Here is a 13546-nt window from a genome sequence, read left to right as displayed (position 1 = left end):
ATATGATGATTAATTCTGATGGACATGACCATCTTCAACAATGAGATGAATCAAATCAATTCCAATGGAGCAGCAATGAACTGAACCAGCTACACCCAGGGAAAGAACTCTGGGAAATGAGTGTGAACCACTACATAGAATTCCAATTCCCTCTATTTTTGTCGTCCTGCATTTTTGATTTCCTTCACAGGTTAATTGTACACTATTTCGAAGTCCGATTCTTTTTGTACAGCAAAATAATTGTATGGACATGTGTATATATATTGTATTTAACTTATACTTTAACATATTTAACATGTATTGGTCAATCTGCCATCTGGGAGAGGGGGTGGGGAGGAGGAGAAAAATTGGAACAAAAGGTTTTGCAATTGTCAATGCTGAAAAATTACCCATGCATATAACTTGTAAATAAAAAGCTATTAAAAAAAAAAAAAACTTGGCTTCCCAGGGCTATATTTCAAAAAATCATAAATGAAAACTACATGAGATAAAAGAGTTAACTGTTCCAGTTTTTTTTGGGGAAAAAAAGATAGAATAAATAAGTAGGCAAGAAAAAAAATCTAGTTCCTAAGCTCTAAGATATCTACGTGCTACAAATATTAGCATAGAAGGTAGAAATGGCAAGATATAACAACTGATGTGTATTCAAGGACAGTGCAGAGTTCTGAATGATGCTGAGATGAACAATGAAATGGTGGTAGTGCCTTCAATTTAAATTGGGAAAATTGGAAGAGGAGAGGGTTTAGAGGAAAAGATAATGAGATGAGTTTTGGATTAAGATGTCTCTGGAGTATCCAGTTTGAAATATCCAATAGTCAACTGAATGATAAAGACTTATGAATTTTAAGAGAGAATGGAGCTGTTTATGGAGATTTTGGAATAATTTATATGGGCATAATTAAAACCTATGGAAGCTGATGAGGTTAACAAAAAAGAATACAGAGGGAGAAGAGAAGAATGTCTAGGACATAACCTTGGGGTATATGCACAGTTAGTTGAGAGGTAAACTGTAGTGTCCTAGAGGAGATCTATACACAGTCAAAGGATTTTTATCTGACCATAAACCAGTAACTCCCACCATCACTCAATTGAAGAAATTCCTATATCTGGAAAGTCTTGTGCTCCTTCACCTCCATATTCTTCTCATACTAACATCTTAGCCATTTTTAAGGCTCTATTCAATATTCCATCACATATGAAACCTTTCTTCATCTTTCTCTTCCTACCAGCAAAAAGTGATATCCTCCCTCATGTAATATATAGCAATTTACAGAACTTCTCTGACATGTCTCATTTATTTGTATATCTCTACCGAAAGGCACCAAATGCAGTGAGTACTAAATAAATGTTTGTTGAATAATTAGCCTACACCTTATGTGCTAACTACTTTAACTTCAGAGCTAAGGTTAAATAAAGTAAATAAATTCACAAAAAAAAATTGAAAAGTTTTTTTTTTTCTGAAACAATCACTGAGCATTTATTAAGCACTTAATACATGCGAGACACTTTGCTGAAAACTGGCAATACAGATTTACAGAAAAATCTAAAGCATCAGACAAATAAGTCGGGTAGAAATGAGGTTCTTAAAACAAGTCCAGTACTTTTCACTGGCTTCATTCATGTCTCTGTGTAAAAATGTATATATGCCAAATCTTTTTATATAAATGTAAAAATGATCCACTGAAATTCATTCTACTTTTGAAAACATATCCTTTTAAAGAAAAATCACATTAGAGTAGGTTATCATGTAAAAAGAACTTGGATCTGAAGTTGTACTAGCTTTAAAATGCTAAAGAGCTATTAATTCAATAATTTTGGTAAATAAAACTAACTCTTACAACCCTGACATTATTAAAAAAACAAACAAAAAAAAACACCCTGTCACATGAAAGTATATATTTTATTTCAACATAGCTCTTTTTTTTAGGTTATTGTACTTGTAACATCAACTAAAACTATAATTTAATATCATAGAGAAGACAAACAGCAAATCAGCAATAGAGTGTTCTTTAATAAAATGTATGTTAGAGTTGGTGTAAGAAGAGTAGATTTACATGCATAAATTGGGAATGTTTATACAAACAAAAGTCTTTCTTGTAAACAACATATTTATGCCTTTAGGAAAACAAAGTTAACATAAGGAAATACATCAGCTATGTAAGGAGTACATCTGTTGCCACTGGTTATTTATAAATGTAAATCACTAATGCTTAATAAAACAGTATTCAGGTGTGACCTCATGGTAGTGTTGTGGGCTATCCGCAACAAAAACCCTAGTTCAATCATAATACAAAATTTCATTTCCCCAGTTTAATATATGGAAATTAGACTACTCCACCAAAAAAGGGGACATTCAAATACACAAAAATAACATGGCAGGATTCAGATCTTTGAAAATACTGGTCTATATCAGCATTTAATAAACACTGACTAAATGATTTTTTTTAAAAGGATATGTCTAATTAGAACAGCTAGGTAGCACAGTGGATTAAATTCAGAAAGACTATTTTCCAGCTTTCAAATCTGACCTGAGGCACTTAATAGCCGGGCATGTCATTTAATCCTGTTTGCCTCAGTTTCCTCATCTGTAAAAAGAGCAGAAGAAGGAAATGGCAAACTGCTTTACCAAAAAAACCCCAAATGGGTTAATGAAGAATCAGTCAGGACTGAAAAACAATTGAACAACAACATATCAAATAGTAATCTAAGAAGTCTAATATGCATTGTGGCTTAATCTTAAAATACAAATCTAATCTATAAATAAACATAAAATCTAAAGAGAACCTGCAATAATGAATTATTTTGGAAAATTGCTGCCCTTTACATTTCATAATATTTCCCCCAATTATTTAGCCAATCTCCTTGATAGGTTGATGTTCAAGTAACTAAGATTTTAGGTTGCCATAGCCTCATCATTATACCAGACAGTGATGTTTTACACAAATACAATGCAGCAACTAATCTCAATAGGGTCAGATAATTTATGGCTTCAGAACTGATATTCTGAGATATCTTTATCTGAAGGTCCTCACAGAACTAAAATAAAAAATTACTCTCAGCTCCATCAAAATTGAAAACATATGAATGAACTTCAGCATTAATATTTTTAAATCAATTGTGAGCTTTTTCCTCATGAATCATAAATCTCATTTGTGCTCCTGTCACTACTGAAACAGTATACAGCTGTAGCAAGAAGAAAATTACCAGAGAATTAATATAACAATTTCTATACTTAGCGTTATTTAAAAAATCTAAGTGTTACCTAAGGCAATTACCTTGCAGACCTCTAATATCTTCAGGGAAAGGCCTAAGGGAAAATAATTGACTTTGCTAATTTTACCCATGGCAATTATAAAATAGCTCTGCATTTCATTATGACTGCGGAATCCTTCATCTAATTGTCTGCCCCAAGAGAAGTACAGAGATAAATACACCATACAGAATCTCAGACAAGAGTCTAACAGCACAATAAAATTAGTATGCTAGAATGGATTTAAGTTTTAAAAAATCACATTTAATTACTATAAATAAAACAATTTGGGGTTGTTTTGTTCTCCTGACCAGTGATTTTACTAATATACTGAGCTCCCAGGAATCAAAATTTCTCTTATCAATGCCAATAGATAGCTCGTATGTAATTTATACATTAAGAAAGTTGATTGGTGGGTGCTATGAGAAGATGACTTGCCCAAAGTTCAAACTGTATTTGAATCCAATTCCTCTAGATTTCAAGACTATCTGCTAAGTTATGTTACTTCTGATTTATTCATCTAAATCTATCTAGAAAGAGAAACTTCATTTATATTACATTAAAATTATATTACAAATAAAAAGATACTGTCCTGTACCTATCATCCAATTACAGAAATTCATCCCAGACCATTTTATTCATTCATTTACCTAGTACCTACTTTGTGAAAGGTTCTTTGTTAGACACCATTTTAGCACTATAAAAACAAACAAAACTCCTCTATCTTTACATTGTTAATATCTGAGAACTTATTTTATGAAAAAGAAGTCCAAAATCACTGGCCAAAAATTGAAGATAACATAATGTAGAATAGATGATTAGATAAGAAGATTCAGTGTTGTCAAATAAAACATAACATTAAAATTATCTATGAAGACTTCAAAAAATGACCTCTAAAAAATAGTAAATAAGCATTTAAAAGACAATAGCTTTAGTACAGTAGTAATGTAGTAGATCAGTGGAACAGACTAGATAAGGAAGAATTGGGCACAAATTAAACTCAACTAAGTGTTCAATAAACCCAGATAAGAATAAATAACTGGAAGAAGATCTCCATATTTGCCAACAAGTTGGAAAACAAGAAGGCAGTTTAGAAGAAATTAGTGTTAAATTAATATCTTATACCACATAGCATGACAAATTCCAAAAGTATATGTGAGCTGAATATCAAAGGTCACTCTATTAAAAAAAAATAATCAGAGAACTTGATCATATGAAAATTTTCATATCTATAATTGGGAGAGAATTCTTAATCAAAATAGGGATTTTGGTGATACCAAAGGATAAAATTTATATATTTTATTGTGTGAAATAGAAAAGCATTTACATGCATAAGATCAAGACAACTACAATAAGAAAGGAAGTGGTCAAATAAGGAAAAAAAAAAATCTTTGTACTTATCTCTGTTGAATGTCAAATATCCAAGTTGTATATGTAATTAGCCTATCTATAAAAGATCAAGAATCATAACCTAGTAGATAAATGGTCAAAGATTACCAATAGTTCTCAAAAGAAAAACTGGAAAGTATTAATATGAAAGAATGTTCCAAACCAGGGGTGGAAAAAAGACAAACACATCAAAGCAACTCTGAGCTTTCACTTTATAACCAGCAAATTGTCAGGTGACAAAAATATAGGAAGAATGTCTTAATTAAGACATACTACTATACTGTGGCTAGGGCTGTGCAAACTATTCTGAAAAGCAATTTGAAATCACGTGAAGAAAGTGACTAAAATGCCAAAATCTTTTTGACCTAAAAATCCCACTGCTAAGTACACATCCCAAGAAGGTCAAAGCTTTTTTAAAAATCTTCTTACACATCACACAAAAGGGTTTTTGGAAACCCTTTTTGTAGGAAACAAAGTAAAATGTCCATTGATTGAGGAAAAATGTGGTACAGGATTGATTTCAATGAATTACTGTATCACAAGAAAAAATGAATATGAAGTATACAGGGAACCATAGCATAGACTGTTAGAAGCTGATGCAAAATGAAGTAAGAAGAAGCAGGAAAACAAAGATTATGGAGGAAATGGAAATTTAATCAGTCCAAACTGAAAGTAAAGGGTTTATCATGACCAAGCTTGTCATTTAAGAAGAGATTTTAAATAAGAATAATCCTTTCTCTCTTCTTGGAAGAAATATATGTTTATGGAGAAGGGAGGAGATAATGGATGTGCAACACTTAATACAATAATCCCATTTGGCTGATGTGTTGGTTAGTTTTACTGAATTGTTCTTCTTTATCTTTCTTTTTTTATTCTTTGTCAGAAGGACTGGGATCTCTGGGTGAGGTAGAGTAGAGATATACTGAGAAATGAAAGTAATGTAAAAAGACATCAATTTAAAAATGTATAAACCTTTTAAGGGGTGGTATTGAAGTGGATTTTTTCCGTTTCCTGGCTTTTTGTTTTTAGTCTTTTTGCTTGCCAGATACTTAAGAGATTAATAAATTATTCTATTTCTGAGACATGGCTTCGATTTATATGAAAACTATTCTGTTGGGAACTATAAGTCCTTGAATGAAAGGAATCTTTTCAGCACATGGAAGACATTCTTCAAATACATTTTTCTGGATGCTAAGCACACTAGTATCAACCTATAATCCTTTTACTTTCAAAGACGATCCACATCATTTAGAAGTCATCTACTGTGGTTAAAACAGTGATACATCAAAAGCTGAGATTTACAGAAGCTCAACCACAGAACACTGAACATAGTACTACAGGTATTTTAAACAAATTGAGTCAATGAAGCTTCTTTTGAAACTGACCTTGTAGAGATTTTAATGACCCCCTTAAAGAACAAAGGTAGAAACACTAAAAATCAAATATCCATGTTTAGGATAGGGGAAAGAGAGAATTGCTGAGAATAAAAGCTACAAGATATAATTGTCAAATTAAGTGAAAACATGCCATGATTTAAAAAGGAAAAACATCTTCCCACAGAGAGTTATGAAATGAAATCTGGGAGTGCAAAATCTGTGTAGAAAGCATGCAGGTGAGTTTTACTGATAGAAAGAGAAATGGCCAATCATCGATTTCAAGAAGCTTCTAGCTGAGCGACGGATTTGAAATGTTAAAGATTACTACTTTTTTTTTTTTTTTAAATCAAGAACTGATGTTGAAAACAAGTGCCTAATGGAGCAGATGGTAGAGGTCTTGAACTCTGAGAACATTTACAGCAATGGTTTTGAATGTAAAATACTGAGTGAATTTCAGAGGCTTCCTGATCTGATTTTAGTGGAAATAAAGCATTTCATTCTCATAAATTCAAACAGTTACATAATATAGGAAGGAAGAATATTTATGAATAACACAATATTAACTGAGTGAATATACCAGATATTATCTCACAAAGGTTTAAAGACATTAATTTGTACTTCTGTTTCACCCCCAAACCCAGGGACATATCCACAATCCTAGTATGCAGAGCCTAAAAGAAAGAGTATCCCTGTGACCTCTAAAAATATTCATGCAATAGTAGAAAGGAAGAAATATCTTAAGAGCAAGAATAGGAATTGGGACCATGGAACTCACATGTGAATTACAGTGTAAATGGAAATATAAACCATAAAGCCTAAGAGACCACTCCATTGAAAGTCTAGGAGGTGACAATATGGAGAGGAATTCAATGGAGGAAATTAATCATCACTGAGGATGGAATTAAATCTAAGTGTTTATGTGTGTGGGGATGACACTTCTTTTCACTCTTCCCTTTTTTCTATAAATGCAAATTGTATGTCAAAAGATCATATATTTTCTCTTCTCATAATCAATGATTTGCTCACTTCTGAAACTATGGCAGCCTTGATCAATGATGATTTTTGATTAGCAATCTGGAGCACCATCAAAAACTAACATTTACTTAATAAGGCTACTGAATTATTCAATGTGCACATATCTAGGCAACTCCCATTTTTATAGGGAAGTCAGTGATTAGATAATAGATAAGTATGTGTAGAAGGAAAATAACACATATTTCTCTATGTGTTTGCTTTTTCCCCTTCTTTACCTTAGTGTTCTGTAACTGAGCTAGTCCAGTGCAGGCATTTGCCAGAAGGAAGTCTCCACTCAGGATAGCTATTTTATTTCCAAACTGCATGTCTTTCAGTGGACCATCAGAAGAATTCAATTCACTTAAATTTACTATCCCACGATGCACAAGGAAAGCAGTGTGGATAAGTTCTGTGATCTCTGCCAGGCTTCTTTGACTAAAACATAAAAGTAAAATTTATTTTAGAAGTTTAGGATAGAAAAATCAGAGTATAATTCCACCATGAAAATCAGACTAAAGTTAACAATAAAAGATGCTTTTGACTATTCGTTTTCCACCTAGCTTTTAAGCAAAAGTCTCCAACCAACAGATCATGATCTACTAATAGAGCTAATGCCCTGCTGGATGGTCCTTTAAGCTGGCAGGCTCTGTCCATTTCTTTCCACCACCTCAATTCCTCCATGATTTACTAAAACTCCCAATGGGTAGAATCAAAGATAACAGTAGCTCAAGAATTTTGTTATTGGTTCATCAATCTCTGGTAGTCTCAAGGCTTCAAAATAATTTGTCACAAAGTTGATTATCATTGCCATTACTGTTCTTATACCTAACACTATATAAATAAGTCACATAAAAATATAGCATATTAATTTACAAGTGCTTTTGTCCCATTTTTTGACACAAGTGGAATAAACATTAGTATTCTCATTTTACAGAAAGAGAAATTGAGGTTCTGAATAATTAACGACTTGTCCACAGTCACTAATAGAGGTGACAGAAACTGGATTCTAACTTAGGTCTCCTAACTAAAGTCCAACATTCTTGATTACATTGTCTCTTGAGCTACTTTTATGTGCACAGCAGTATGTTAAACATTTTATACAGAGATTAATAAAGTATAACTTTTACTCTCAAGAAGGTTATAATCCACAAGAGAAATAAGACATAAAACACTAACAACTGTAAAAGAAGATGCACTAAATGGTATGAACTGCTACCAGGTTATAAAGAGAGACAAATTATTTTCATTCAAAGTAGTCCAGAAATGCATTATATAGAGAAGGTAGTCTTTGACTTTGATTTTGAAGGATAATGGGTATTCTGAAAAGGGGAGGTAGCTAGGAAGAGCATTCTAAATGACTTTTTTTCAGGATAGGTGGGGCAAGGCAATCAGGGTCACATAATCAGTGGATGTCAAGCCTCTGAAGATGGATTTAAACTTGGGTCCTCCTGACTCCAGAGCTACTGCTCTATCTACTGGGACACCTTGCTGACCTTTGGAAGAGCATTCTAAGTGGAAGAAATAAAATGAAGAAAGATCCTGAGGTAGAAAAGCATTAAACATAATCAGAATGACAAGTGATACAGAGCACAACACACTTTCTCTGGGGAGATGACTGGAAAACCAGGTTTGGATTATTGCAGGCCTCTGCTAATAGGGTAGAGAATTTGGATTTAGGCAACGGGAAGTCATGAGAGGGCTTTCAGAAGGAGAAGCATTCAATTATACGCTGTTTAAGAAGAATATTCTCATGGGAGTTAAGAAGGACAAATTAAATGGAGAAAGATCAGAGAGACATTGCAATAGTTCTAACAAAAGCCTGAAGTGGGGTGATAGTTTTAGGAATCACAAGGAAGGAAGAGAAAGAAGAGGTGTTCTTCCTTAGAAAAAAATGGAAAGAAGATTATGGTAATATACCCATGGAAAGAAGATTATGGTAACATGCCCACAGAAAGAATACACTAATACTTAAACATAATTAATGGATCAATATATTTCTAAAAACTTTGCTTTTAAAAGGAAAAGCTGTATTTCTGATTCATTTACTCTCTTTCAACATACTTAAGATGGATTATAAATGTGACTCATTCCTAAAATACAAGAGAGAGAAGAAGAAAGGGTTATATTACATAGTCTCCTAAAGGTCTTTTCCATAAGACTATTGATTGAACAAATATTCACTAAGGTCTACTATGGGAAACATATTTTTAAATCTTTCCCATGTAGATGGTAGGACATTGTGTTTGATTTGTTAAAAAGATGATAATGACATCCTGAACTAAGGCTGCTCTTAAATTAGGAAAAAGGAAAAGGCTTGGTGGAGACTAAAGTCTGAGTAAACAAGAGAGAAGGCTAGTAAACAAGAACTCTTCTTTCAATTCAATTTGTCGAGTATTTATTGAGTACCTTCTGGGTGTCCAGCTTTCTCTTAGGCCTGGAGATGTTAAAAATCAAACCAAATCAAATCAAACAATTCCCAAACTCAAGGAGCTTATATTATAGTTGTCAGGGTAAAGTGGGATTATCAGAACACTAAGACTAACTGAAGATACCTATCAAACAATTTAATCTTCTCCAGTCCATCCTCTACACAGTTGTCAAAATAATCTTCTCAAGGCATAGCTAAGTCTGACTATGTAATTCTTTTCCTCAAAAGCCTTCAGTGGTTTTATATTGCCCCTGGAATAAAATGCAAATTTCTCAGTTTGATATTTAAAGACGACAATATGACTCTAATGTATTTTCCTTTCTATCTTATTAAATGTTTCCTCTTCAAATACTATTTTTTAACTAAAGTAGCCAGCAAGCTATTTTCTGAACTGGATACCCCAGTCCCTATATGTACAAATGTTTTCTTCCTACCTATGCATGTACATTCTCAACTAGATAGTGAAAACAACAACAACAACTTGATTTTGATTCAGGAAGCAAAAATTGAAATGATTTTTATATGTACTACATATCACCTAGAGGAGAATTTGGGAACCACACAAACCTGGCACAGAGGCAAGATAAAGTAGTGGTGGAGGATTTCAATTATCTATACATCTACAGGAGATCTCAGTCAAAAGAAGAACAAATAATAACTTCTTTTCTTGCCTAAGTGATAATTAATCCTTCAAAAGGTAGAGGAATAGAAAAAAGGCAAATTCTATTCTGAATATGATTCTCACTAATAGGGTGGAACTGGTTGCTAGGGTGGCAATGATGGGAACCCTGGGGGAAATATGACCATGCCATTTAAGAGAAAGGAAAGTAAATCTAGGTATCCTAAGTCTGATATATCCTAGATTTCAGGAAACAAACTTCTAAGAATTCAGTGAAGGACAGATAGTATACAAGTGACTAATGCTTGAAGAGAAATTGATCTAAGTGGAAAGAATGGTTCAAGAATGAAATTCTGAAGCCATACGGGGGAAAAAAATTGATGAGGAGAAATGGGATCTGTCTGAAGAGATTGCTGTGGATTCACAAGGAACTTACTAACCAACTTGGATTTTAGAAAATATGCGGAAAACAGAAGCGAGGCCAGGTCACAAAAGATGAATGAGAAGATGGCACGGCCTTATAAATAAAATTGCATTCAAACTATGTTAGTAAGCTTGATTTCAATTACCAACAAAGTTCTCAAACAGATCATTAAAGAGATGACTGGTGAATATATATATAGAAAAGTAAACAATGATTACAAAGAACCAGTACCCATTCATCAAGAACAGATCCTGCTGCACTAACTTCATTTCCTTTTTTTTTTTTTGACAGAATGACTAAACTCATAGATCAGGGCAATAAATTTCATGGATATAGTTTATCTAGATTTCAATAAAGCTTTAGATAAAACTATCTTATACTGTTCCTACAGAGAAGATAGATTTCTATTATAAAATATAACCAGAGGAATTTAGTACTAATTGGATAGCAGAACCCAAAGTGTTAATGGGTCAAAGTCAAAATTTCAGGAGATCTCTACTTAAGTATCCTGGGATGAATGGTTGGCTCTGTGCTATTTAACATTTTTACATGTAAATCAAATAAAGGCATAGATGGCATGCTCATCAAACTTGTATGTGACATACAATTTGGGAAGGCTGCTAAAACATTGCATGGCAGAGTCAGGATCCAAAAGGATCTTAATAGACTAGGTTAGTGGGATGAATCTAACAAGATGAAATTATTAATAAGGATCAACATAAAGTCTTAACACTTGACTGTAAAAAACCAATTTCTTAAGTATAAGTTGAGGGAGAAATGGATAAACAGCAATTATTCTGAAAAAAGGTCTGAGGGTTTCAGTGTATTTGAAAGCTCAATGAGTCAGCTGTGTGATGTGGCAGATTTTTAAAAAAAGCTAATGTGATCTTGAACTGTATTAAGAAAGCTATAACTTTTAGAAATAGAGAAGTGACACTCCAAATGTACCATGCTTCTTGTGAAACCTCATCTGAAGTACTATGTTCAGTTCCAGATACTAAAATATCTGGAAGTATTAGTAAATACTGATATATCAAAGAAAGCTTAAAGCATCAACAAAGGTGATATATTGTTCCAGATGTAAATGTTCAGGTCCAGATACTAAAATATCTGGAACTATTAGTAAATATTGATATATCAGAGAAAGCTTAAAGCATCAACAAAGGTGATATATTGTTCCAGATGACAGCTATTTAGAAATAGACTAATGAAAGATATATAGATATAGATACGTCATCATGTCAGCTTAGACTTTAGAATTGGACAAATGATGGCAAACCTGGCACAGAGGCAAAATAAAGTAGTGGTGGAGGATTTCAATTATCTAGACATCTACAGGAGCTCTCAGTCAAAAGAAGAACAATTAATAAGTAAGTAAATAGATAGAACTGATATTTAGCATCCAACGAGAGTAACAAGAATGTCAAAAGTCATTAAGTACAAGACATATGAGAATGAGTTAAAGGAACTGAACAAGGTTAGCCTGGAGGAAAAAATGGCTTAGTGAGAACATGATAGTCTTCAAGTATCTGAATGGTTATCATGTGGTTGAGTGGTCAGACTTGGTCTCTGACTCCAGAAGGCAGAACCAGGAACAATGAGGAATTTCAAAGAAGACACTAGACTTGAGGTCAGTAAAAATCTCCTAACAATGAGAGCAGTCCAATATTGGAATGGGAAGACTCAAAAGGTGGTGGCTTCTCACTCCTTGAAGGTCATCAAGCAGGATTACGATTATTTACTTATTGGGTATATCAAGATAGGTATTCTTCTGTGTATGGATTAGACCACTGAGGTTCCTCCAACTCTCAAATTCTCCTTTCCCCAGCTTTAATTTTCTGCCTTCTTATCTCTGCTTCACAACAGTAACTCTCTTTGCCATCTTCTCTACTGTACATTCTAGAAGAGTAAAGAAAGAAGATTGGGGCTCTTAGTTAAGAAAGGAAAAGTGGAATCTTAGGCACTATTAATAGTACTAGATCCTAACTTGCCTAGGATTCATTTTTTTGTCAAATTAACCGTGAGGTATGCCTTTATTCCTCAAGCCAAAGAATAATACCATTAGCAAAAAAATGCCTGAGAACTACTGATAAACCTCAATTTACATCTAGAGTCTAATGCCTTCTACTGAATGTAGAGAATTTATACTCTTAATTCTCAGGATTTTTACTGCTGTTTTCATTGAAACATCACTGTAGTTGTTTTGTACATGGTTCTGAGTCCTGGAAACTAGTTTTCCATAGGGAAAGAAGGAATACAGTAGAGAGTCAACCTTAAATCTACACTGACTTGCCATCATTTGTCCAATTCTAAACTCTAAGCTGACATGATGACGTATCTATATCTATATATCTTTCATTAGTCTATTTCTAAATAGCTGTCATCTGGAACAATATATCACCTTTGTTGATGCTTTAAGCTTTCTTTAATATATCAGTTCTTTACTTTGTCATTTTTATATTCACAGGAATTTCATATTCTTTATGACTCATTTCTGGTAATAGAGTACAAATGAACATAATTGTGGTAAAGTAATTAAAATAAGATATTGCATGTTTAACAATAAAAAATTTAAATTTAATTATTTTTCACCCAAAATTTTTATACAGTATGTTTAAGAACCTCAATCACTTTTACTAATTAATAAATTAATGTTCAGCAATTTCACATAATTTTGTATTAAATAAATGCAGTTAATCTATTTCCTATGAGTTCTTCCAACACTTTCTATATTTATCACAGGCCTATATTTCAGATATATTAAAAAAATCATACTACATATAAATAGTAAAGATTTTTCAGTCAAATCCTGGATATTAAAATTATAAAATCTGCAAATTCTATAACAGAACTGACTGACAAGTCATTCTTAAATTTACAATTCAAGAAGCTGATAATTTCACAAAACCATCAGGTAGTCCAAAATACCAAGATACTGTGGATTCCTATTAGAAAACTGTATTAATGAAATTTATTTGGATTATGGGGGAAGGGTAAAGATAATGTTACCTTCACAAAGGATTAATAATGATTGCTATCAATTGTA

At 32.9% G+C, this 13546-nt stretch overlaps 1 protein-coding gene across 1 annotated transcript in view; it reads right to left on the bottom strand.

Moving 5' to 3' along the window:
• The window catches only part of PDSS2 (decaprenyl diphosphate synthase subunit 2), a 288494-nt gene that overhangs the window by 104334 nt on the left and 170614 nt on the right, over window positions 1-13546 (bottom strand). Inside the window, exon 3 of the mRNA XM_031964462.1 lies at window positions 7266-7464. Within this exon, the coding sequence (XP_031820322.1) occupies window positions 7266-7464 (199 nt within the window). The remainder of the gene's footprint in view (window positions 1-7265; window positions 7465-13546) is intronic.

This window comes from Sarcophilus harrisii, chromosome 4, assembly GCF_902635505.1.
Source record: "Sarcophilus harrisii chromosome 4, mSarHar1.11, whole genome shotgun sequence".
Taxonomy (NCBI): Eukaryota; Metazoa; Chordata; class Mammalia; order Dasyuromorphia; family Dasyuridae; genus Sarcophilus; species Sarcophilus harrisii.
This window is presented reverse-complemented; position numbering and strand designations above follow the sequence as displayed.